Source organism: Aquila chrysaetos, chromosome 12 (assembly GCF_900496995.4).
Source record: "Aquila chrysaetos chrysaetos chromosome 12, bAquChr1.4, whole genome shotgun sequence".
In the NCBI taxonomy this organism is placed as follows: Eukaryota; Metazoa; Chordata; class Aves; order Accipitriformes; family Accipitridae; genus Aquila; species Aquila chrysaetos.
This window is the reverse complement of record NC_044015.1, coordinates 20,597,611-20,623,323: the sequence shown is the minus strand read 5'-3', so window position 1 is coordinate 20,623,323 and position 25,713 is coordinate 20,597,611. Positions and strand designations below refer to the sequence as shown.

The 25,713-nt window shown below is 35.6% G+C and overlaps 1 protein-coding gene across 7 annotated transcripts in view; it reads right to left on the bottom strand.

Annotated features, from left to right (window-relative positions):
* Positions 1-25,713, bottom strand: part of COL11A1 (collagen type XI alpha 1 chain) — a 164,235-nt gene that overhangs the window by 16,135 nt on the left and 122,387 nt on the right. For all 7 annotated transcript variants that reach the window (XM_030033746.1, XM_030033747.2, XM_030033748.2 and 4 more), the window contains 11 exons: positions 25,466-25,519; positions 21,299-21,352; positions 20,454-20,561; positions 16,827-16,880; positions 15,834-15,887; positions 15,696-15,749; positions 9,684-9,737; positions 9,087-9,194; positions 8,846-8,899; positions 8,498-8,551; positions 7,240-7,293 (listed from right to left, as the gene is read on the bottom strand). In XM_030033746.1, the coding sequence (XP_029889606.1) occupies positions 7,240-7,293; positions 8,498-8,551; positions 8,846-8,899; positions 9,087-9,194; positions 9,684-9,737; positions 15,696-15,749; positions 15,834-15,887; positions 16,827-16,880; positions 20,454-20,561; positions 21,299-21,352; positions 25,466-25,519 (702 nt within the window). The remainder of the gene's footprint in view (positions 1-7,239; positions 7,294-8,497; positions 8,552-8,845; positions 8,900-9,086; positions 9,195-9,683; positions 9,738-15,695; positions 15,750-15,833; positions 15,888-16,826; positions 16,881-20,453; positions 20,562-21,298; positions 21,353-25,465; positions 25,520-25,713) is intronic.

The following is a 25,713-nucleotide window of genomic DNA, read 5'->3' as shown; positions in this document are numbered from 1 at the left end:
CGTTTCCATTTATTTACTGCTTTTACTACATAACAACAGCCAAAAAAATGAAGGCCCCTAAAAGTAAAGCACTAAAACACATTCTTAATTTTACAGACAAGAACTGTTCTTCCAGTCAAGCATCTACTGGTATGCTCTGTGAGCTCAGGGCTTTAGACCAGAGTTTGACCTAATAGCAATTTTTTATACTACAGTTGAATTTAACCAAAACTTTTTATAGCCTGATGTATTTCACCATCCACTACTATTGGCACATACCTTGAGCAATTCCACTGGTTTTAAGTTAATTCCTGGAAATTTATACTCATTTTATAACTATTTACATAGAAGTATATTAAGATAATTCACTTGCTTCTGAAGTTAAGCTTTTTCCAGTTCAGGCTTTCCATCAGACATAATGCAAAATGAATTGAATTACCCACAGTAGACTTTGGTCACTTGTGGGTATCAACAGGTTGTTCTCTTTGGTATTTTTAAGAGCTGTAAGTGGTAAAGGACTTAGTTTTAGCTTTCAAAATACAGAGAAGCTAAAAAGTCCTGGGCAGTGTGGTCCAATTGCTGACTTTAAAACAGGAAGAATAATTCAAATCACTACTGTTCCAATAATAATCTCTGATGCATATACCCCTTTGTGTAGGTTGTAATTCATTGGGTGGATTGCAGTTTGCAGTGATAACAAGAAAAATGATGAGCAGGTATATAAATAAACCCAGGAACACTTTAGACACAGGACTTTTTTTTCCCTTACATGAATTAATTTACATAGCCATTGTCTTTACTGCTTGAAAATTCCTTGCACTCAAGTTCCCATATGGATTATAATCTCCCCTTCCTAAGAAATTGAAAAGGGTTGAGTGTGGTAGTTTGTATTTGAGAAATATGGTCTCTGCATAATCTAGAAATGCAGCTGCAACATGAATTAGCAGGGCTAAAACCACTGTGATCGCTAAGTTACAAATACAATGAATCATGATCGCTAAACAAAGAGCGTGCATTTATTATCAAACAGTGCCAATGCTGCACCAAGCACAAAGCAGCTACATGAACTGCTTTTTCTAACAGGCTGTGATTGCTGGCATGGCATAGATGCAATCTACATTTTTCTACAATTTCTCTACAGAGAAAGACTGATAATTATTATTTATCTTACCTTCCTATACTTGAGTTGTTGGAGTGTCTGGTAAATTTTAACTGACAGAAAAGATCTCAATAACAATAATTTTAAATTAATGCATGGCTCCCCACCCTTACCACCCCAGCTACCATGGTGATTTTTATGATCATTACACTTTAAGTTTGGACATACTGTCTGATACATTTTATGTAGAAATGAGAAGACAAAAGAACCCATACAGAAACAAACATCCTCAATTTTTGTTACATGAACCTGTTGGACATTTTTGTCTGCTCTTCCATATTTCATTAAAATATTTTAAACTGTTGTTTATAGCTGTCATCCGACTAAAACCATGATTTCCAGCACAGAAAACCATTACCACATTTCATCCGTCTGTTAAGATATGAACCTGGCGTATTGTTAGGTGTTCTGTGCGTTTGCAATCAAGAGAGAAAATCAGCTTAATTTTTAAGTGGTGTGTGCACCCTGCTGAGGCAGCATGATGCTGTAGCCAAAATGGAAGAAATCTCCTTCATAGAAACACTTCCTTTTTTTCTAAGTCATTCAACTTTTTATATAAAGGCAACTAACCAAATAAACTTTTGCTTCTCAAAATTTAGAGACTGGCTTTGCTGCAGTATCGACATCTGTTCTTTTATTGAAAGCAGGCAGTATGCCCTCCAGTTGAGAACAAAAATGTATATTAGTCTTGCACTTTAAATTCTAACATTTTTAGATTGATATATGGAGCTTTATGTGTATGTGATCTAGACATCTAACTGACTAATAAAGAAAACAGCCAAACAGCAGAAAACAGCTGAAGAGCCTAGCACACTGAAAGTTTGAGGAACATAAGCAAGAAGTACTACATGTATTGATTTTTATTGACTGTATATGGTTTTTTTTTTAAGAATTAATGTTGTTTGATGGTGTCTCTTCCTCATGCTATTTTTAACATTTATCAGATAGAAATCAATGAATTCAAACTAGAGATGCTACCCAGTACTCTGTGGCAAAACAAAACAAAAAAAAGTCCCAAAAGTACGTGCGAAGAATTAAGTTTCAGAAAATAATAGTAACAACGTAGAGTGGTTCAGTCTTTGTATCTACATGTCCAGATAAGCAGGCTTTGGATCAGGAGGCCTTTTGAGATGTTCCATTTGTCATTGATCACAACTCCCTTATCTATCTCCTACATTAGAAGGAGAAGCTGGAAAACATTACACCTCGTCAGAAACACAGTCTTCACACAGTATGCTGTTGGTCAGTGCTGATGCTATTCTGAGCAACAGGAAAGCTGTAGAGCTGAGAACTCTCACTGACAAGCCCATAGGAATCTGCGAACTCCTTGGTTGTCTTAGATTGCTCCAACAATAAAGTTAACTTTATAACGCAGCTTTTGTCTCCAGAACATTTAAGAAAACTTCAGAAGCCACATCCTTCTGTGAGGTTAGCAAATTTCATTCTTCTCTTTTCTGCACATAGATAAATTCAGACAGCAATATTACAAATGTTTAACATGCATGTAATGGAAAAAGGATTAGAAAAGGGATTCCTAGTCCCAAAGATGTACCAGACTACTTGTCTGTTCAGCTTGGAGTGTAGTGTACATACATGTAATGCCTCAAGTTTTCCAAAGAACCTGGGCTGGTTTCCATCAGTGGAGAACGTGTCAAGGGATTTGATGATGTGCTGATGAAGAGCAGCCATTCTCAAATCAAACAGAACTGGTAAGGCTAGAATTGGGTCCTGGGTAGCTGAGAAGTCAAGTCAGCGATCTGCTGTGGACTACCTCTACCAAAAAGCCTATTGTGCTGGATATTTTTATAAAAGTAAAGTAAATATGACAGCTGATGAAGTGGTAGCCATTGTGTCTAGCCTCTGAGGTCTTGATCTGGCAAGATGCTTAAAAGGGCACTGAAATCTGCAAACTGAAACAAATGTATGTGTCCTACCAAGCTTGTGTGCTATGTTGAATCAGGAATACTAGGAAAGTTGATCAATTTTTCAAGCAGCTATAACAGATTTCTTTAAATAGTATAAGTTTACTTTAAAAGATCTTTCATTTTGTACTGGCTTCAGCTGCGATAGAGTTAACTGTCTTCCTAGTAGCTGGTAGGGTGCTATGTTTTGAGTTCAGTATGCGAAGAATGTTGATAACACTGATGTTTTCAGTTGTTGCTAAGTAGTGTTTAGTCTAAAGTCAAGGATTTTTCAGCTTCTCATGCCCAGCCAGTGAGAAAGCTGGAGGGGCACAAGAAGTTGGCACAGGACACAGCCAGGGCAGCTGACCCAAAGTGGCCAACGGGGTATTCCATTCCATGTGATGTCCCATTTAGTATAGGAACTGGGGGAAGTCGGGGGGGCGGGGATCGCCGCTCGGGGACTAACTGGGTGTCGGTCGGCGGGTGGTGAGCAATTGCACTGTGCATCATTTGTACATTCCAATCCTTCTATTATTGCTGTTGTCATTTTATTAGTGTTATCATTATCATTATTAGTTTCTTCTTTTCTAGAACGGTTCTATTAAACCGTTCTTATCTCAACCCACGAGTTTTACTTTTCCCGATTTTCTCCCCCATCCCACTGGGTGAGGGGGGGAGTGAGTGAGTGGCTGCGTGGTGTTTAGTTGCTGGCTGGGGTTAAACCACAACACATTTGCATCATAAGGGTTTGATGACAACATAAAAATATAATTTTTGGAAACACTGTATTTAACTGCTGCTGAGCATTCTTCAGAAAGATGATACAAAACTATTAGCATTGGCTGGCTAGAATGCTAACTTTAGCATTAAAATATTGTAGTTTAATTGCTCAAGTTTTTCCATCTGTATTTATGAAAGAACATACATATATATAAAATGCATATTATGCAATTGATATTGCATAATGATATTTCTGTTTGACTTCAATAACAGTTATGACATGCTTTTACTTCTACACTACTCTTATTCACATTCTGCTATCAGTATTCCATTAGCTGACTATTTCTGCCTAAGAAAGAGTAGGAAATGCTTCTGACTACATTCCTTTTATTTTAGAACTATTTTGGGCGGTTATCAAGTATAAGACAACTTTTTTAAATCAAGGGAAATATGTTTTCCCCAAATACTTCCAACATGTAATCCTAAATTTTTATCGTTACTATCATCTGTTATTAAAAGTTATAAACCAAGATAGAATTTGTATGGAATAAAAACCTGTCTTGACTATCTAAGTAAAGCAAGGTATATTTGTATTCTTGTATATAGGAAATATTGAGCATAGTCTTTTACTTCATTGACAAGATACTCTTTAAAAGAATTACTTTTTTTTTAAATTCATGACAGGGCATTTTATCATTTAATTAAAAAATAGAATTTAGTCAATACTAAACAAGTCCCTGAAAGCCTGATCCAATGAAAATGTATTTTTAAAACAGCAGTTGGTGTTTTGGGCATTGATCCTCTCTTGCATTGAACTAGAGAATTTGGCCTTCCATTTGTTAATGATAAAATCACTTTGGCTATATGTTTCCCTTGATAGATTTCATAGCTCTAATTTTCTAAACAGTATGTGCACAAATCCATGCTAGATTTGCACACATGACTACTTGCACCATAACTACATAGATGTATAAAGCCTTCTGAGCACGCATTTATCCGATCTGGTACACACACAGATCATTTCAGAAGTCAGGATCTGTAAAATATTAATTATGATTTAATGAAAAAAAAATCAAAATATATGTAATCACTTTGAGAGACTTTATCAATAAATATGTCACAAGGTTTGCCCTTCATAGATTATTGTTTTGGCCTATAAATATATATATTTAATCTAGTCATTCATCTGAACATAGGATTTTGTTCTGAAGATACTTTCAGTTTTATAAGGGAGAGACCAGTGTATCTGTGGTATTAGGACTTTCTGAATGACAGTGCTGAAAATATTTTTTGGAAGAGCAATTGTTAGGTCTGAAAAGTAATATATTAATTAGGATACACATTTTGTGAATGCTTTAATGATCCATTTTTGTTTCATCCACAGATTTAACCTTTTATTTTGATTTAGACGTGAGCTAAGTGGTCACTAGCATGCTAGTCAATTTTACCTCTTCAGAGTAGGAATCTGGAACAGGCTTATTGTTCTGACATGTACTTCCTAAGTGGTATTTCTTAAAAGAAATTCACCATGCTGCTTGTCCGTTGAGACCCTTGCTCAGTCTGCAAGGCTCTGGTACTTTAGAGCACCACAGTAAAACAGTTTTGGTATTTGCTTATCTCACCAACTAGTAGTAATCCTGTTACTGTTATCCATCAATAACTAGGAAAAATAGTTTATTCTTGGCCTTCACTTGATAGTTGAATGTCACTAGTAAGTATGCATCTGTAGCTGAAGTCTCTTAGATCCAATGGGAAAACTGTATTTATGTCCATGTCTTTCACTAGAATTTGCTTCCCAGGGAAAGCTGTGGGAAACTCTTTGTAACCGGCAATACTAAACACAGATTGCTCAAAACTCTGCAACTTGGTAATAAACATAATTTCAGAAGACTGGGCAGTGAAACTGAGTTCAGGTTGGTTCCAAAATAGAGGGGAAGAGGGGAATGAAAATGAGTAACACAATAAATAAGGAGACTGTACAGTTGAGGAGTTCAAGGGACTACATTTAAAAGTATGAAACCTGGGCTCTGCCAGCTTGTTGTTTCAGAGGCAGAAAAACAAAAATCAGAGTGGAATGTGGCTTTCTAGTAGTATAGCCAGAGCTGCACCTCCATAGGCAGCAGTATTACTGCTGAAATGGTATGTCCTTCTTAATCTGGATGAAAGGGCACTTGTTAGGGCTTTTTGCTGAAATTTATTCTACCAGACAACTGATGAAAACTAGCAAATAGCATTTTTTGTGTTCATTCTGCCAGCAAAGTATGAAGCTTTCAATCCTTCACTGTTTCCCTCTGGTATTACATCAATACAATAGACTCTCCACAAGCTTGAGACATTCAGGTACTAAAGTAATGTAGAATCTGATTCTACAAAATGTTTTCTTCAGCATTCAGGAATGGGATTACTTGGCAATATTTAGCCATACATTCTCCCTAAATTGGAAATGTGTCAAACCACAGGTGATGTGGTATTTGTGTTTCTAAAGTGTTTTTCGTCTAGCTACAAATCAGATGCAATATATCCCATCTCTTTGGAATGAGCTACTGCCTTTCTATATAATAAAGTAGGAAGTTCTAATCTGATGTCAAACAAACATACTAATTGCTAATATTCAATCGAGCCGTATCTCAGTTCTAGTGATAAGGTTGCTAATGCTTCCATAATCATTTACAGTATTATAAGTGTTTTGCAAGCTGGTGGAGCAAATAGATTATTGTGTAAAATAGATAAAACTAATTAGGCATGTCAGTTCACTCAAGCCTATTAAATAGAGCAATTTAACACATTTTGTTAAATAGCTCTTAGCTTATGTTTAATGATGCCCCCTCCCTTGTTTTTTACAGTGTAAAAACTGCATCTAATTTCTCTCTGAAGCAGACCTAAAGGTTGATGCATCTACTACACTTCTGTAAGTGTAACATTATTTACTGGTTTTGATTAGCTATATTTGTAAAGCCTGTGAAGCTTCAAAGACTTTAGAAATAATGGAATGGCTTCATAAGTTACAGAAATGTCTGCTTGTTAATTTTGTATGCAGAGGGGATGACATAGGTTTGCACAAAAGCTGCATTGAAATTATTTTATTTCAGAGGCTAAGGACACCAAAGCAGACACATTCTTCCTGCTCCCTGCCAGCAGTCCTGTGCCTAAGGATGATGTCTTGTATTACTCTCATAATCACTCACTCCTATTAGCAGACTAATCCAACAGACACTGAATTCACTTGGGTGAAAAGAAAAAGTGCATTTATAGATAAGGAATACATTCTTCCCTATGTATTTTTGTTCCTATGTTCCATGTAACCCACCTTAAAGGGTTTTCTCTGCTGTTTCTATTTTTTCATTTCTCCCATTACATTAAAGAAACTTCAAACATCAATATATGAGTGTCACCACATGGAAAACAAGTAGCTGAAATTCTCTAGAACATAGTGTCTCAGAAAGAGATATGTACAAGAGAAAATGAGAAATTACTTACTCTTTTTCCAGGTGGACCAGGTGGGCCAGCTTCACCTGAAGGACCTGGTGGACCCTGCAATGGAAAATGATACACTCAGTGGTAACAAAGTATAAAGTTATTATCTTTATTAAATGCAACAAACATCTGCAATATGTTGGCCCCTTTCAATGGACAGCAAATAAGTACCATAAATACACAGAGAGAAGTATACCTGCTTATTCAAAAAATCCTTTCTTAGGGTGGTGGTTTGAAATTTTTAACAGCTTTTGTTACTGTACAAAGTGCAGTCATTTTTTTTTTCCTCTTCCTCTTTGCAACAAAATGTTTCAAACCCGAAAGTGGCTGCACAGAAGTAACATATGGTCTTAGCCTACTATCTTAACTCCATTAAGAAGTTTCTTGCTTTCTCAGGTGCTGTAGTTGTTACTTTTGCTAAAATTTTTCACTAACATCTGTGAGTTAGCTACCATGGGTGGCTTTGTCTTGAAAAATCTTTTGTGCACTGATAGCCATTTGGCTACTCCATCTTGGTAGGCTGCGATACTCAAATATTTCAGGGTTACCGAACAGCTTTTCTTCGGGAACACAACACTCTAAAAGTACTTACTGTTAAGACATACAGATACTAATTTCCTGAAGTTTGCAAGTAAACCCCAGTTTATAATTTACTTCCAACCATATGTTCAATGTACTAGCATTTTTTATTTTCGCACTGCACTGTATAGGATAATTCCCTGATAATCAGAACTTACAAAGCTAGAAAGAGACTTTCCAAAATGGAAACCCTATCTTTTTCCAATAAAAAAAATTAATATAATGATGTTTTAATATGGGTATCTACAGAAATATAAGAACTTCGATGCTTAATATGGGTGTTGCTCAGATACTTCTTAACTTTCTTAAAGCAGAAACATCAAGATTTTGCTTCATGTCATCAGGTCAGCTAATGAAGACTATTTGGCTGCAGCATTCCTTTCTTATGCTCAGAGTTGCTCTATTTTTAGTGGTCCTCAGCAGCTCCAGCACAAATCCTTAACACATCATTTGTTTCTACTTCTAAAAGAAATTGAGCTCTTGCTTCTGGTTGTTACTATAATATAGGCAGTTCTATCTCTGCAAGGAAATAAATAGATATTTTTCAGTATAATAGAAAAAGCATTCACTTAGAAAATATTTTTAAGAGCATGAATGTATAGAAACCACTAATTCAGCAAAAGATACTTTCTTAGCATAGGAGAGAACATGTAGCTAAAATAAAATGACAGAAACAACTCACAGGTTGACCAGGATCACCATCTTCACCCTTTTCTCCACCAATGCCATCTTGACCCTACAGAATTCATGGGAAAATGAACAAAACAGAAAATTCAGCTAAATTCAGTAACATATTTTCATATATGAATATAAGAGCACTATTTTTCTACAGAGCATTTTCCTAAGGATGCTAGTTTTCAAAACTTTTTAAAGATTTCTAAACCTTTTTTAAGCCTTAAGAAATATATGAACAGAAAAGCAACAGAGCTTACAGGCAAGACCTCATCCCCAGACAAGGATGAAGCAGGGTTAATCAGGATTTAGTGCAAACCAAGTCTAGGACCTAAAAGTGTTTTTTAAGTATACTTACAGCTGGACCAGGTTCCCCAGGGGGACCAGGATCTCCAGGAAAACCAACTGGGCCCTAGATAAATCAGGAAAAAAACAAGGAATGTGTCATCCATTGACAAGCAGGTAGCAATCATCACAAATATTTTATGAAGCATAAAATGAATTTAGTTCAAATGTAGCAAATTAATACAGTTCTGTATATAGCACAACTTCAGCAGTACTTCACAGTGCTTTGTGTTAAAATTATTAAGCTCACTTACTGGGTTACCCTTAGGCCCATCATCACCTGGAGGTCCTTTAGCACCTGGTGGTCCAGCTGCTCCAGGTGGACCAGCCTCACCTTTTTCTCCCCTTTCACCTTTTGGACCCTGTAGCAAACATATGAACACAAAAATACCATCTGGAAATTGAATGGCTAAAAAATTATTACAATGGCAAAACTGTTTTTCAGACCTGGGCAATGTTACTTGTCAATAAATGCTGGCATGTGAATGGGATATTAGGACCTCAGCCTCAGATTGGAAAACCTGTGAATCTCAGGTCAAGTGCCAACATCTGCACCCAGTTTGCATCAATGAACTGTCTTCAGAGAGAAAAACATACATGTCAAAGTTAATACTTTTGGAAAAAAAATAGGTAGTCTCTTAGGAAGTCTTCAGCTTTGTCCTCTAGCTGTTAGTACAAGATGTGGCTATAATTATATGGAAACAAATTGCATTTTAAAGGTATAACTTCTTCACTGAAAATTTAAAGAAAACATACACAAGTAATCTGATTAAATGCTTTCTAAAGTAAACACTACCAGATACCTTAGTTCACAGTAATAAAAGTTAGTAAGACAAAACCAAAATACTCACAGATGTTCCAGATTCTCCAGGAGGTCCAGGGTTACCAGCTTCTCCAGGTTCACCCTGTAAATATGTGAGGATAAATTGATGAGTCATTAGGGAGAATATTTCTATGAATTTGCTTCTGTTGTTACTGTTATTACATATTCTTCTCATGCTTATTCATGTGAACAGCTTAAAAGAACTGTCTTTTCTTGGATCTACCTAAAAGGGGTTGAATTACATATGGTTTTGCAGAACTGGAATCTGAAATTTTAAGAGAGAATATATCAAACTAAGCTTTTTGTGAGTCAGGGAGACTAACCTTTCCTTTGGGCTTTGGAAGATCTTCCCCTTTATTTTCGCATATATTGCAAATTTCCTGTTTGTCATCTTTCTTTCTAGTCACAGAAAAGCCAAAGAAGTATACTGACTGTGTATATTTTTTTTCTCTAGAAGATACATTTTGCCTGGATGCAAGTTTCAACAAGTAACAGAATACTAATTGGAAATGAATGTCAATGCAGTGAAGGTATTATTGCTATAGTTACTGTTAGAATAAAAAATTATATAAAGAAAAACATAAGGATAAAATAATAGCATAACAGTTAGTAAAACTTTCACCACAGGCCACAAAGGTATACGCTATGTATTTACTGGTGATGGAAATTGTTTAGTAAAGCAGATGGCTTTGAGGGAGACACCATATGAAAAGAATCTGTGCAAGTCAAAGATTATACATTATTAAATGAACGTTTAAGTTAATTCAGTCTCTTTTTGAGCTAATACACAGCATTAGCTCAAGGACTGTCTTTGCAATTGTTAATTTTAAAGTTTAGTTATGACTGATTATTTTCTAGCTCAGTGGTCTGATAAATAAACCTTTATAGAAAACTACTCTGTTAGTAGAATGTTTAGCTATTAGCATCACAGACACACAGATCTGTCAAAGGATAACAGAGTCTGCTTTGTGATTGTCATGGAGTGCTGAGATAAGAACTATATATTTTTATTCCAAAGGATTTCTCAATGTAACTGCTAATGGGGGGATTTTTTCCCCCTCATATATATTCTTTTTCCAAACCAAATGAACCTTGCCAATAATTATGCCTATAAAGAAGAGTACTTCAGTGCTGAAAATGCATTTCACCCAATCCCCTCTACTGAACTCAATACAGGTTTGGAATAAATTTGTGTATCCTTAATATCCTGTATGACCTGCACGCCACTCTTCATTCCATGACAATTCAATTAATACAACACGCATGCCTGTCATTTCCACGTGGACAGTATAAAAGTATAAATCATAAACTACGAATTTTCAACAAATGTTATGGTGTAGATACTGAACTTTTTTGTCATAGAAGTTAATGGCAGCATGATGACCTCACTGGGACCAGAATTTGGCCCAATGTAAATATTACGTCAGATGAATGGAAGAAGATTGGAGTACCCAATTGAATTCCAGAATAGGATAATTAACAGATAACCACAATTTTAGGAGCAATATTAAGATGTCCTTTAGAAAGGGCACTTTTAAAGGGTGAGTTTGCCTTTAGAAACTGTGGGATGTTTTATTAGACATACTTAAACTTGCAGTAATCTTAAAAATTAATGATCCCTTTTAGTACTTTAATATTCATTTGCTTCTGTGATACAGCATTCATTGTTTAAAAAAAAAAATCTAGTGCATACTTAAGGTCAATAAGCATTAAGTATGTTTTCTAGGAAAATTCATAATCTTCATTTCCTTATCCTTTGCATGGGGTTTACTAAATCTGCAGCATCATTAGTATTGTTTTTTTGTCCATGTCTACTATCAATCAAATTAGATTTTTGTAGCAACAGAGAATGAGGTCTGGAATTAGCAAGCAAATTGATGTTATTCAAGTTAGTAGGTATATTAAATCTAACAGAGTCCACAATATAGACCCTTTCAACAGGTGTCCCCATTGCAGGACTAACTAACTGAGTGACATGAGAGCGCTAATTGTGCCAAGTCTTGCCTGACAAGCACTTGTGCCAGTATAATCCCCTTCTAAGCTTCGCAGAGAGCAAGTTCTTTTTCTGTCTTTCTGCCAAATGATACTGTAATTTATGATGATTCACGTTTGATTTGTAATCCACTCTTTACTCTTCCCATTGACAAACACATCTTCATTTTATGCTATCATGCAACAAGAGAAAAGAGTCTTTCTCTGACATAATGACCTATATTTGGGGACAGTGTGAGAACACTGTGCTCCTGGGATCTCAGGGGTCCCTGCTATAGCACACATATTGAAATTGGCAGATGCAGGCAGCCTATATGAGCTCTGGGCATAGTAACTCCCCAATAAGCAGCAGTGTGGAAGATGACAAAATTGGAAGGGCTAGAAAATGTCAAGATGCTCCCCTTAAAGGGCATCTGTGAAAGATGAGACCTGTTAATGTGTCATCTCACATTAATACTTCTAAATCATTGCTCTATTAAGAAATGTGACTCTTCCCTGTATGCAGTCCTTTTTTTTTCTGACACTGATTTTTATATTCCAACTATTAGGTACTATGAAAGGTTACACTTGTTTTAGACAGCTGTTAAAGGAGTTAAACAACGTTTTGACAGAGAAAATTGTAGCTGATATATATTTATAGAGTGCATATTTATAGCTACTAAAAGCTGTCCAATCTGTAGGTTATTGTTTGCCTTTGTATTTCTTTGCACTTTTGGTAAGGATGGTATTAATTCAAAATCTGGTGCACCTTCTCTATGGAAAATATCTCATATTATTTTGGGAAATAGATTTTATGATCTAATGATAGATTTATTCCACCTCTGGAATATTTTTCCTCTTTTGTTATCAGGTCAGATCTTTTAAAAGTTAGTGTGGTCTTTCTTAGGCAAAGCCTTCCTCTGACAGAATTTCAACAGGCAAAGACAGACTTTCTAAACTACAAAGAATCATGTCATTTCATGGACATGTTTAAATCTGAAAACCTCCTTCGATTAAGCAAGCAGAATGATTTCTATCAGGCTAAGGACAGTAGTTTAAAAGTCCTTTGTTTTCCTTATTATGACTGGTTGTAGAGAACTGTCCATACAAAGCCCAGACAGATAGTGGACGGAAGGCTGCCACCTTTTGGTTAAATTCTACGACGTGGTGATTTATTTTGCAAGAATGAGAGGCAACTTTGCAACTGACTGGGTTGTGAAAAGGATTCAGTTACACTTTTGCTCCTTTTTGCCATCCTCACAAAATAGAAAAAAGAAAGAGAAAAGTTGTCACTCTAGAAGACAATCCCTTTTCACATAGGTATGCATATGTGACTGTGTTATATATATTATGTCTCTGTGGAGGGCTAAATTAATCAAGAGGGAAATTCTAAAGCTGTGCTATATTTCCTGGGAGGGCTTACATTTACAAGCATGTTAGAGAGATGGAGAAGGATGAGAAGAGATCACAGTCAGTGAAGTCATGTAAAGTTATTACAAGTAATTTGTTAGGACAGATATTTAGCATAAACTGTCATAGACACATCTTGATTAAGTACCGTAGCAATTGTCTGCGTGCAGGTGTGTAGAAGAATGATATGCACACATAAAGATGCCTGTACAAATTTATCAGACATGTTTTTAAACTTAAGGCCAGAATACTCAATTGCTTTTGTCCTCTCACTTCCATCTGTGGTATAAATCAATGACAGATTAAGCATGTAAGCTATTGATTTCACTTGTTTACTGTGTTGGACTCCTTATTACTGTACTATTTTTAAATTATTTTAGAATTATGTAATAGGAAGGAGTATAAACCCAGATGACTGTAGTGGTTTTCTAACATCGGACTCTTTGATACAGTAAAACAGATCTAAACTCTGAGAGGTTACAGAAAGAATGCTTTGCTTAGGTTCTGCAGACATTCATTTGCATTACTTATTGACTCTGCCAGTTTAACACATGCTGTGAAAGGAAGAAAGGGTGGAAGAATGGCACAGTACTCAGTGCAGTTATCACAGATTAACCTAAATTAGGAAGGCAAATTTATTTTATTAGGCTTTGTGGAAGAGAAGTGTGAGGTTAATGTTACTTGTTCTGTTTCCTGTCTGTGTTGTAAATTCTTACATAATGTAAACCATCTAAGGTCCAGTTTTGAGAGGTCGTGAGAAACTTACTGGGTATTTAGAATATCTGCATGTTAGGCCTTTGATATTAAATTAGAGATAAGCATGTGTTGGTACATTTTGTTTTTCCACTTTTTCTTAATTATAAGCACAACAAAGAGAATAATCTCTGGGTGGAAGCTGGATTTAAGTGGTTCTAGTCGAGTGTAAGTCTCAGGACTTCTAGACTGCTCCATGGAGGCTATAGGCATTAATAATGCAAGGCTACATGCACATTTGTACTGCAGATGTCTTTGAACATTTAGGCCTTTGTGTGTACAGCAGAGGAAACAACAAGCTAGTTAAAAATTCATGGCACTAAGTGTGACAAAAATTGTTTATAATTTGCCAGAAGGGGGCTTTGAAACCCCGGTATTAATGGCAAAATATCTCCTAGTCTAACTATTCAAATATGAAAGTGAGCAAATCTATTTCACTCCCCAACAGTGACAGGGAGGATACCAAAATGTTTTTCAACACTCTACAATTAGCACTGCATTGCACTATCTGTAGTATGAGATGTCTTTCCTGAAAGGGATGCGTGCTGATGTAATAAGAAAAACATTGGGGAAAAAATATGTGAGAAGAAAAGGAAAAGCGAAAATGCATGTTTTGTTTAAAAGCATGAACTGTCCTCCTATTGTGGGAACTCTTCCTGACAAAAAACCTTTTTATGATTTCTAAGCTTGCAGAACTCATTAAATGGAATTGAAATTAAGGAGGAAGGTATCCTAACTAGGAAAAAACCTGGCATGTATTAAAACTTGAGGAGGAGGAAAGTAATTAGAATAAATAAAAACTTCCAAAATAATATACTTGGAAGCTTCTCTGTGTGAATGCAGAGAATATGGGAAATAAGCAAGAGGAAATAAAAATGACAATTGGTGATAAACAGTCTGAATTTCATGTTCTTGAATTAAATTTGGTGGGCTGATTACCACAAATAGAGATTCTAAATCACACAGAAGAGTCACAGGGAGAAACAAAGGAGTAAGGAGTTCAATATAAGTCAATGTTTTTACAAAATGACTGGAATATAATTTGATCATGGAACAGTAAAAATTAAAGAGGTGATTGAAACCAATGGCAAAATTCCTGTTGAACTTCAGTGGGCCACAATAGTATACAAGGTGTTTTTTTTTAAAGCAGTGAATATAATGGGTGCTACCCTGGATGTAGTCTTCTCATAATAAACATTTTTCTCAGTACCCTAATCATCACAGGAAGAATTTTTCTCCCCACAGTGCCCATTTTTCCCCGCCCTGTATTCCACTGACATTTCTGACTAGAGAACTTAAAATAGCAATGAAAATAATTTTGATGAATGAATGTCATACAGCATCAGTCTTAAGTCAGGTTTTCAATTAGCACAAATCATCCTCAAACCTTTGACTTTATTGGAACTGTATCTATCTGTATGAGGAACAGATACATATTGATGCTTCAGGTCTGCCTCAGTTCACAGATATGTTTACCACTGATACATTAGATAATAGCTTATATTCTTAATGTTGCAGAAGGAGGGCTATATGATATTCTAAGCTACACCAGTATAAAATGAAAAACACTTGAAGCCAATAATGTTATTGTAGGCATCAAACTATGTAGTTAAGGAAATAACCATAACCTTACTTTTAACCATATTCCTTCACCTGAAAACTACCTCTTCTGCTCCAAAACTCTTTCCTCTGGTTGTTAAATATTTTTGTGATGTGAAATAAAAGGACCAACCGTGGTAAGTCAGCCATTAGGAGTGTAGCTAGATCACTGTTAAAAATTACTAGGTCAATGAAGGATATTTGGGAACTGTAATATATCTATACAGCTCTGAAGAAGAATCAAAATGTATATTCATATTCCTATTCCAATGTTTTCTCTTTCTAGGAGGTTATTATCAACACTCACCTTTTCACCAACACCTCCAACAGAGCCGATTGAGCCTGGGGGGCCTTGAGGACCCTACAATGATGAAAGATGTTAGTTATCCCAAATATAGTGCTTATTACTAAATTACTGAGAGAAAAAAAATAGGTTAATTCTTACATCAGCTCCATTAGGACCCTGCGGACCTCTTGGACCTGGAGGGCCAGGTGGACCCTGTATCAAAGAGACAATTTGATATAGTTACAATCATAAAGCATAAGTCCAGTGGGGCTTTTTTGGCCAATGAAAAAAATATACTCAATCTGTAAAGGGTTTTTAATCTTAGCAGTGCTACAGAAACAGCAGGGCCAGATTGCTGCCCATTGCATGAATTCACAAGGTGACAGAGGATCCAGACTACGTTATACAGTACCTGAGCTGGAAATGATCTAATGCTTAGGACTCCTGAGGATTGGTTTCCTGCATTGTATTTTCCCTTCAGGTTACCTGCATACCCATTCCACTGTGCAAAGACCCTGGCGTAGCTTATGTGTCTGGTAACAGCCACATGACAGTACTCTGCACTATGGTGCCTACAGATGGGCAATAATAAAGCATCCAGGCTTGGCATGGGGTGTTGGAGGCAAATGTATACTGTAGATAGCTTGCATTTCAGTCAGGACCAGCCCAGAAGGCATTCTGTCAACAGTAGAAACAGTTGGAAAATGTAGTCTCAAGATCACCCAGAGAAACATGGTAAACATAGCCAAATAGTGTTTACCATCTTCTGGCCTGCAATTACCTGAAGCTAAGGTACAATGCCCTGAATTTCAGAAAAGCAGCTCCAAACTCGCTGGTGCAGTGGTCTCTCCATTTTCTCTTTCTTTCCTGAACCTGCTTGCCACTGTCCTGTCTCAGACACACATAGCATCTGCTTTGCTACCTACTCTTCAGGGTATTTCCTTAAGTTACATAAATCTTGATATTAAAGATGAGGAGATAGATGTGAGGAAGCAAAGTAGATCCCAGAGAGAGTTTATGTTACACAAGATGTTTCCTACTCAGGTGCCAAATTCAGCAGTAGCTTATCAAATTGTGAGCTACAGAGAAAAGACAATAATACACGGATGATCTTTATGTCCTCCAGAGTGACCAATGGGGAAGAAGCCTTACCATTGGCCCCACATCACCATTTTCACCCTTTTCACCTGGTGGGCCAGGCAGACCCTAAAGCATGTGGAAGAGAAAATAAAACTATTAGTAGGGTACCTGGAATGATGAGTTATAAATCAATATGAAACAATATAAATCAGATCTACATGTGAAAGTTGGGAACTTGGGGGGGAGGGCGGTGGCGGACAAGAAAACAAAACTTATTTACATTAAAAAAAAAAAAAGAAGGATTTTTTTTGTATTACAGCGAATGTATAGGTAGTCCTAGGATGCTTAAACTAGGTGAGGCAGAAATTTTTTAAAAAAAAACAGACACAGAAATGCTAGAGTGGCTGTCTTTAAAAACACTGCCATTGTTATCCAGAATCCAGCAGGGCATCTGGATAATTTGATTTATGCTGTGATACATATATATGTAAAGAAAACTTGATCAGTGCAGCACAATGAAGTGGTATGCAAAGATGTCTAAGCTACCTGAGTACTGGAAGCTGTATAACTGCTTTAATAAGGTGTCCAGTGGAGGTAATAAAGCCTGCTGAGAGGCATTGCATTGGGTTATACCAACATATCCTTAGAAGCAAAGTGTCCAGGTTTGACTAGTAACAAACACCATGAGAAGGAAACTGTAGCTGATGCTCATACTGATATCCAGTATAATGTTACCACAGCTAGAAGCACTGTCACCACTAAGCTGGGCATTCCTAAATGTAGGATCAAAGCTTGGCTTCTGTAGAGAGCAGATCCCCTGGATCTGGAGTCAATAGCATTATGTTGATTTATGTTACATTAAGATCTGGTTCTAAGTTTCACCTCCTGGATTCTGGTACTTTCAAAGTATGTTATCAAACTATAGCTAACCAGATTGGAAAGCACAATTTGCCATCTTTGCTACAAAGTTGTATAAAAAAGTGTGAAGTATAAACTTAGTCAACACTATATCCATTCCTCAGCTGCCCTCCTACTATGACACAATCTGAACAGTAGAAAGACTTCCCCAGGTTTAGAGATATACCTATTCTAAAAATGATATATGTCTCTGTTGTCTACTACTGTGAAAACTTGGCTGACGTGTCAGTGCATTGTGGTTGTGAAAGCCTGTTTACTATTAGATAATCAGCATGAAAAAAGCCAGCTTTAAGTCATGTGATGACACAGTGATTTTTCTATATAATCCTTGCTTATCTTAAAAAATACTAGACTATATTCTATTAAAATGGAAGCCCATAGCTGATAATACAATCTTCAGTAACACATATTGATTACAGTACATGCTGAGTAGTAATGCCAGGGTTATGATAACAGGTAGTTTTATTACTTTCTAACTCTCTTCATGTTTACTTCTTGTAACCTTGTAATAGTTCAACAAATGACATTTGAATTGACTTTAACTTTTTCCTTCACTGTGAGGTGTTTTAAATAACAATATTGTAGCTAATTGTTCTAAAGAGTGATTAAAGCAGAAGCCTAGGCTTGGACTAGTCTTTAGAGAGCTGATATTCAGAGAGAAGGATCCCACCTTGAATAAACTAGATCTTCGAGTTGCCAACAGTCCACTCAGTTCTACCCCGTGAACATAAAAAGACATTTAGCTTAAAAAGTTGAATGCCTTATCCATTATGACTCATGGTCACGGTAAACATAAACAGCTCATTCAACTGCTTGTAGAGGAGGTATTTATAAAACTTTGAAGGCAATTAAACATTTACTTGATATTTCTGTCTTTGAAAAGACTTTCCAAAGCCATTTGGTGAACTCCTGATTCAACACTGAAATAATCCCACTGATTTCACTGAATCAATATTTCATGCATTATTGGACATAGTATTTTGGGAGTACTTTCAGTTCTTTTTGGCAAGAAGTAACTGAGGTGTTTGTCATTTAATATTTCAAAATTTAAGTAAAATTGCCATAAATTGACTATAAGATAACCTTGATAGGCCCATAGAGTTTTTCAGATTTTCTTTACTTTCAACTCCTTTTGTTAGAAACTTCCTTATTTTTAAAAATACTATCAAAATTAAATAGCAAGGAAATTCACAATTAAGGTAATAAATATTCAAAATTACCAATGTTCATTTTTATGAACATTTTTACTTAATATCCAATGTAAGAAATATCAGTAGAATTTAACTGAATAAGTGTGATGTAGTTACCATGGAATATTATATATGAGACAGAGAAAGTTGTTACTCCCCAACAGTTCATAATTACCATGAGAACTGCATTACTGAATAAAAGAAACTCCTGATTTCCCAATGGTACTTCAATACCATTAGCAAATATGGGATCTCAGTCCATGGACCAACATATTCAATTAAAATCTTAATCAGAGAAATAAAATTCCTCATTTGAAATATTTCATTTGCGTAAGTCAACCTAATTGATTTTTATATTTATGTAGCTTAGTGCTCATTAAACTTAAAAAGTGAAGGTGGACTTTACTGAAAAACATCAGTTGAAACAGTATCCTAGATCTGAGAAAAATAACAAGGATAATTTTATTTCACTCTCTTTAAAACAGTAAAAAACTTAACAATTCATAATAAAATTTAGGAATAATTTTTTCTGAGTTATTGTTTCTGAAAATAAAGTTGTTTTCAGTTTCAAAGGCAATATGAATCTACAAAAGACATATGTGTTGGTGCAGTAAGGAACTGTTTATCTTCCATGGAGGTTTGCAATACATTATAAAATCCATTGTAAGTTTTGTGAACCGCATTATGTAATAGAATTTAAAAAATGATAGGTACAGGTTAAGGTTCGGCTTACTGAAAGAGATTAGTCAGTTCACACATGGTGGATAGAAAGGAGACATACTGTTTAATATATTCAAACACTATTGCTATAATTTTCCATTTTTTTAAAAGAGAGTATATATGATTCATATTACAGCTTAATGCATGGATTAGAAATAGTTTAAAAGTGCTCTGTGCTCTGATGTTAATTACATGGAAATGAATCAAAGGTCCTAAACTTCTTGTTCTTTGTTTTGTTATATTTAAGCAAATTGAATTTTTGAAAAAGCAGGATTTTTCAACTGTAATTCTCTGAATGCAGCAGTGAGAAGCCTACATTTTACTGTATGCTTGCTTTGTCTTTTTTGACTCATAACAATTTTAAGAGGAAGACACATGAAACTATAGGAACCTGCCAGTGATGCCAGCAGTGTATAAGCATCATGGAGTTCTGCTAATCTGTCAGAATGCAAGTAGTGTCTGTGATGGTATCACTGAGAAACACACTATGTTGCCAAAACCTATTGTGAAAATACAGTAAATAACTAGGACATGTTAAATATGCCTCCAGGTTGAATCTTTTCTTTAAAATATGTATCTCCAGTAAAAAGAAGTGCTCTTGTTAAAACAGAAATTGTTGGACTCTATAAATGAATGAATTACTGAATGAAATTCTAAAGCTTATGGTAGCCAGAAGTTCAGTTTCAGAGATTCCTACCAATCTCCTTCAGCATTACATCTGCTATTTATGCATGAACTCTATGAATATGGGATCTTTCAGTTCTTATTAACTGATGCTGTCATTTATTTAATAGAAGACAGTATTCATTCAGTTTCTGCCACAAAAATCAGGGTTCTTACAGGTGGAGGGTAAAATAATAAAGGAATTTACCTGTAAGCCAATAGGGCCTGGAGGGCCAGGGAAGCCTCGAGGACCTTCATCACCTTTTTGCCCAAACATCCCTTGCTGACCTCTTGGGCCTGGCTCCCCATCACCTCCCTATTTGGAAACAGTGAAAAGCAAAAATATTACAGGTCTGATAAAACTAGAAAAAGCTCCATAGAAATGACTGGAAAACAACTACAAGAGGGCTCAGAATCACTCCTAATGTCTTTAAGAATGCATGTACACCACCTTGATTGAATGAAATCTGTTATGCAAATAGAATACCAACATATGCCCTGGTTTAATGTAGGTCAAATAATACTGCATGTCTCACAAAAATTTTCCCTGAATAGCTCTTCTTTTTCATATCTGCATAAACATTCTAGCTGTTGAATACCTATATATTGGTAAATATGAGTAGCATATAGTTCTACCAGTCTTCATGGTAGAAGAATTCAAAGCCTTCTAAATAAAAATTAAAATCAATCACCTGTTATCAGGTGGATTTTAAAAAAAGATACTCTTAAATGCATCTGGTACCAAGCCGATTTTACCACTGACTGTCATATGAACCATCAAACAAGTTCAGTGAAAGTATGGGCCCCATTCACTATTTACACTATTTCATTTTTAATAATTCCTTCAAATTATTGCCCTGCTGTAAATCTTCAATAAAATAACACCTATGCAGGCTTGTTTACAATAAAAAAACTGCATGTAAGGGGACAATGATAGAACTGTTAATAGTGATTTGAAATATATTCCTGAGTAAGAAGCATGCAGTTCAAAGAACTTCTAAGTATCAGATGAGTTACGGCAAGATTGGAGTTTGCTCTGAATAAGCTACTTACAGCTATACCAGGGGCACCAACAGGACCCTGGAGACCTGGTGGACCCGGAGGACCCTGCAACAAACAAACATCCAAAAGGAAAAGTTAGTGATTATGGCATCTGGAATGAGATTAAAAGCAAGTACAGAGACAACCCTATTTGCACAATCAAGGTCTATTAAGCATTTCTACATTTCTCCATAGAGAATGTAGCATTATTCACAAGTCTTTTCCATTCAGTACCAACAATCACTATTTGTTTATCTCTCAAAAACTCAGATTTGCACATCTATAATAGACTTAATACTGGCATTTATTAAAAGCACACTTGTAATGTTTCAGAATATTTAAAATAGATTCCCATGCAAACATGACTCAAAATGAATTTTTGTTTTTAAATATCAGACCTTTCAATGAGATTTGTGCAGAAAACTTCAACCTTTAAAGCATCATCTAACAACCTATCTTTAAATGGAATTCTTCTTATTTGGGTTAGTTTTTTATGAAATTGCAACAGCACAAAGCTTATTTTGACCTCCAGGAGACATGAAAAAGTCTAAGTTCTTGTTGAGCACTGGGAGTCACATTCTCTTTGATATTAAGTCTCTCTTCAACAGAATGGCAAAAAATGTGTCTCTGAGAGGAACTTCTTAATTTTTTTCAGTCTCCTTACAGAATAACTTTCTAAGTTATATTGCACATAATTTAGAAGTCAGTTATGCAGATGTGATGTAATGAAGATATCTAATAGAGTATGGGAGTACAAGATACTAGTTTATGGTGGGGTTAAAATTATGTGGTAGGTTGAATCTGTTTTTTGCACCAGCTAGAGAGACTAGACTGATAAAGAGTGAAGCTAAGAAAGTATAAAACCTTACACCTGGCAATGGCTGAGTTCTAGTCTGCTATTTCAGATGGCAAGGAAGTTGTCTGCAGTTTCTAGGCTGGGAATTCTAATTTAGTGCAGAATAGTGCTTTGATTTAAAGACCTTACTAGGGCTAAAATTAGATTATTCTGCCCTTTATAGGGAGATTAGGAAAAGGGACTTCTTAAGCCTTGTAGTCTCTTTCTTTGGGTTCTATGTATATTTTAGAGTATCTTATCTTCTAGGGAGTTTGAAGTGTCAAGCTATGTATTTCTTCTCTTTTATAATTTTCTTTTCATCACAGACCTGATGGCAATAGGTGAAGCAAAGCTTTTTAGCCTTTATGGTGACATATCTAAATAAAAGGACTCCTAGGAATGCTCCTATGGACTGGGAAGGTTACCATGAGAAAGGGAATTAGCATGCATGATTTTTTTTTTTTAAAATCATATTGGAACAGATTCCTTCTACACTCTGCAGGATGCTTCTACCTGCTCCTTCATTTTACAGGGCCCAGAATGAGATCTACACATTTTTAATCTCATGTAAATACTCATTTTGATATAAAGTATTGTTGGAAAGTACTTTGCAATTGATTACTGAGAAGTTATTTGGTCACACAGCCAGACTCTTTTTTCCATTGCTCTGGAGGGCAAAGGTGGAGAGACTGATCAGAATCATCAGGAGAGAATCTTCAGTTAATAAAGGCAGCTGTGGTAGCTGTGGAGGTTTTGAAGCTCAGGAGAGGATGTACATCAACAATAAAATCGTGCTGTCCCTAGCTAGGATATGGCAACATAGTATTTTTTGTTAGGCACAGCATAATTAAACCCCCAAACATAAATCCTTGTTAGTTTCAATGGGGAATTGGAAGATGTTTCCAGCTTTTCTTAAACAGGAAAGAGGGATTAATTCTGCTTTGCTCAGGGTCCTTGCTGTGATTGGGCTCTAAATGCCCACCAAGGCTTTTGTGGGTGTCTAGGTATTGTGAGTATCTATTCTTTATGTCCTGTGATTTCAGAACTAGGTACTTACTTCCTCTTCAGAATCTTTCAGAGGTGACCAACAAGGCCTTTCCTCCCTGCCCCAATATACATCTGTCAACATGTTGAAAGGAAAGCAGATTTGAAATAAACACATTCTGAAATTGTCAGGGTTGAATGACTGCAATTGAGGGCAAATAGGATTCAATACACTTGACTTCAAATGGGGTAACATTCATTTCAACTGAGCAGGCCCCAACACTGAATCCTGTATTTCAAGGAAAACATATTATATTCCCAAATGCCTTAAACCTTGAGACTGAGAGTACAGGATAAGTTCTCAAATGATTATGCTGCTGACACTTCATTTGTAAAGCAGGTCTGCTGGAACATGCCCAGATACTCACTATGGGAACTGTGGTCACAGTCTAATGCTCAGCATAACTAGTTATGCTAAAATGATCTGAAATAGAAAAGTGCAGCATGTGTTTTTTTCTGAATTTCTCTGATGCAGAAGCATCTCTAATGAAGAGGCATGTCAAAGGGGAAAACAGAAGGGTATGCATGTGATCACATGCAAAGCCCAAAGTGGAGATGGACCACGACCTTCTTCATATGCTTCCTCTGCCCTTTCCTTTAAACGTCAGATTTTTCTGTGTACACAGGGCCTGTACTGTTACAAACCTCTTTAGGTGGACAAAGAGGACCAGCATATATCTCTATGTATCCCACAGCTGGTTTACAAATACAACAGCAAATAGATGAGGATTGATTTTCACTTAGCTCGGAACAAGTCCATAGTTTTAAAACTGACTTTAAAAAATGTTTCAGTTTGATGCATTAATTGTACCAAGTTAACCAAAGCATTCAGCTCAGATTATGCAGGAGTAATTTTAGTCTGAAGCAGAATTGATGTACAGCTTGGTTACATATAAGTTTCTTGGTAAACTGGGGTTTGTAATAGAAGTGCTCTCTCATTCATATGTGTAATATTACATTTCTTGTGTTAACAGGGAATTACAAATAGTTTATTATAGCACTTGTGATTTGATCTAATAAAATAAGATTGTGATAAGTATGTGTTTTCTGCACTGGAAACTGCAGAAGTCTTTGTCACATAAATAATTGAAAAGGACAAGCTTATCTTTAAAAAAAAAACCCTTGTCATTTTTTTGCACATGTTGTTGTCACATTTTTTTTTCTATGAAATTATCATAAAACTGTGATTTGCTTGAATTTGTAGGTATCGTTCTACAAAACATCATATGATTATGTGTAAGCCATAAACTTGGTGTAATTTTTAGAGGCAATCTACTTTTATGGTGCTCTATAAGTTGTTAATCATAAAAAGCACACAGTGTTTTCAACATAGTAAATATGCTTAATTATGAATACCCCTATGTTGAGTTCTGAGCTTTGCTAACTGTGAAAATTGATGAAATATAATAATAATAATAATAATAAACTTTCTGCAATTACTTGTCCATTTTTTCTTAAGGAAAATTATTCAACTAAAATGCCAGTTTATCTTGAAATTGAACAGAAGTGAAAACAAACCTTTTCTGAATTTTTGGGAAAGAAACCAAAACCAAACAGGAAAAAAATGCTAGTTTTATTCTTTCTAGCTTCAAGTTTTACAGTGGAAAAAGCTTATTTTTATATTTCTGGCCTCAATCAAAAGAGGAAGTGCTTGAACTTTAGAAACAATTTTGAAGACAAAAACATTTCAAATTAAATCAGTAGAGGCCTGAGTAGTCCTAAGTTCACTAACAGGCCTAGTGATAATATTTGAAAACTTGTATAAGCCATTTCATCTGATGTCTTCGCTGTTCTGAAAAGTTGCAATCAGTGAAATGTGCTCTCCAAGAATTAGATATTCTTTAAAAATTTTAAAACTATATTAGTACATTTCTCTACTGAGTCTTCATATTCTTCATCATTATGGCTAAGAAGCTAAAGCTGGGTATGTTCACACAATCCAGTCAGTGAAGTTAACTTAAACACAGTATGAGAATGTATGTATATTCTTGGTCTCTCTCAGTTCAAGTGTAGAATGGATGAATTAAAATTATATAGGAAGCGTGCTTAGGAATGTAGTTTACCTATGTATTTTTTAATGATTCTGTAAGCTCAAAGAATATGAGAAATACTAAATATATGCATGGCTCTATAAATACAAACCTCTAGTGTTGCGTTAAAACTCAACATTATTTTGAAGAAACATTTTTGAAGTGTGTCTTTGTTTCTGTTCATTGATGTAGCAAGGCTATCTGCATACTTCATGCATGAATACTTTTTATTTATGAAGAACGTAATGGACAAAGAATTTTACTACTCACGTTTTCTCCCTTGTCGCCTTTACTACCTTTCTGACCCGGTTCACCAATTTCACCCTGTAATTGAAAGTTGAAAGTTAAACTTCTTTTTTAAAATGGTTTCCTTCACACTTAGCTGAAGTCAGTATCACAGTATCTTTAAAAGTTCCCTTTGATATGATTATTCTGTGTTTTATGCTGCTGCTTCAAGTGTGAAGGCCTAAATGGGGCAATTCTGTATCGATCAATAGTATGTCATATTAATCCAGATA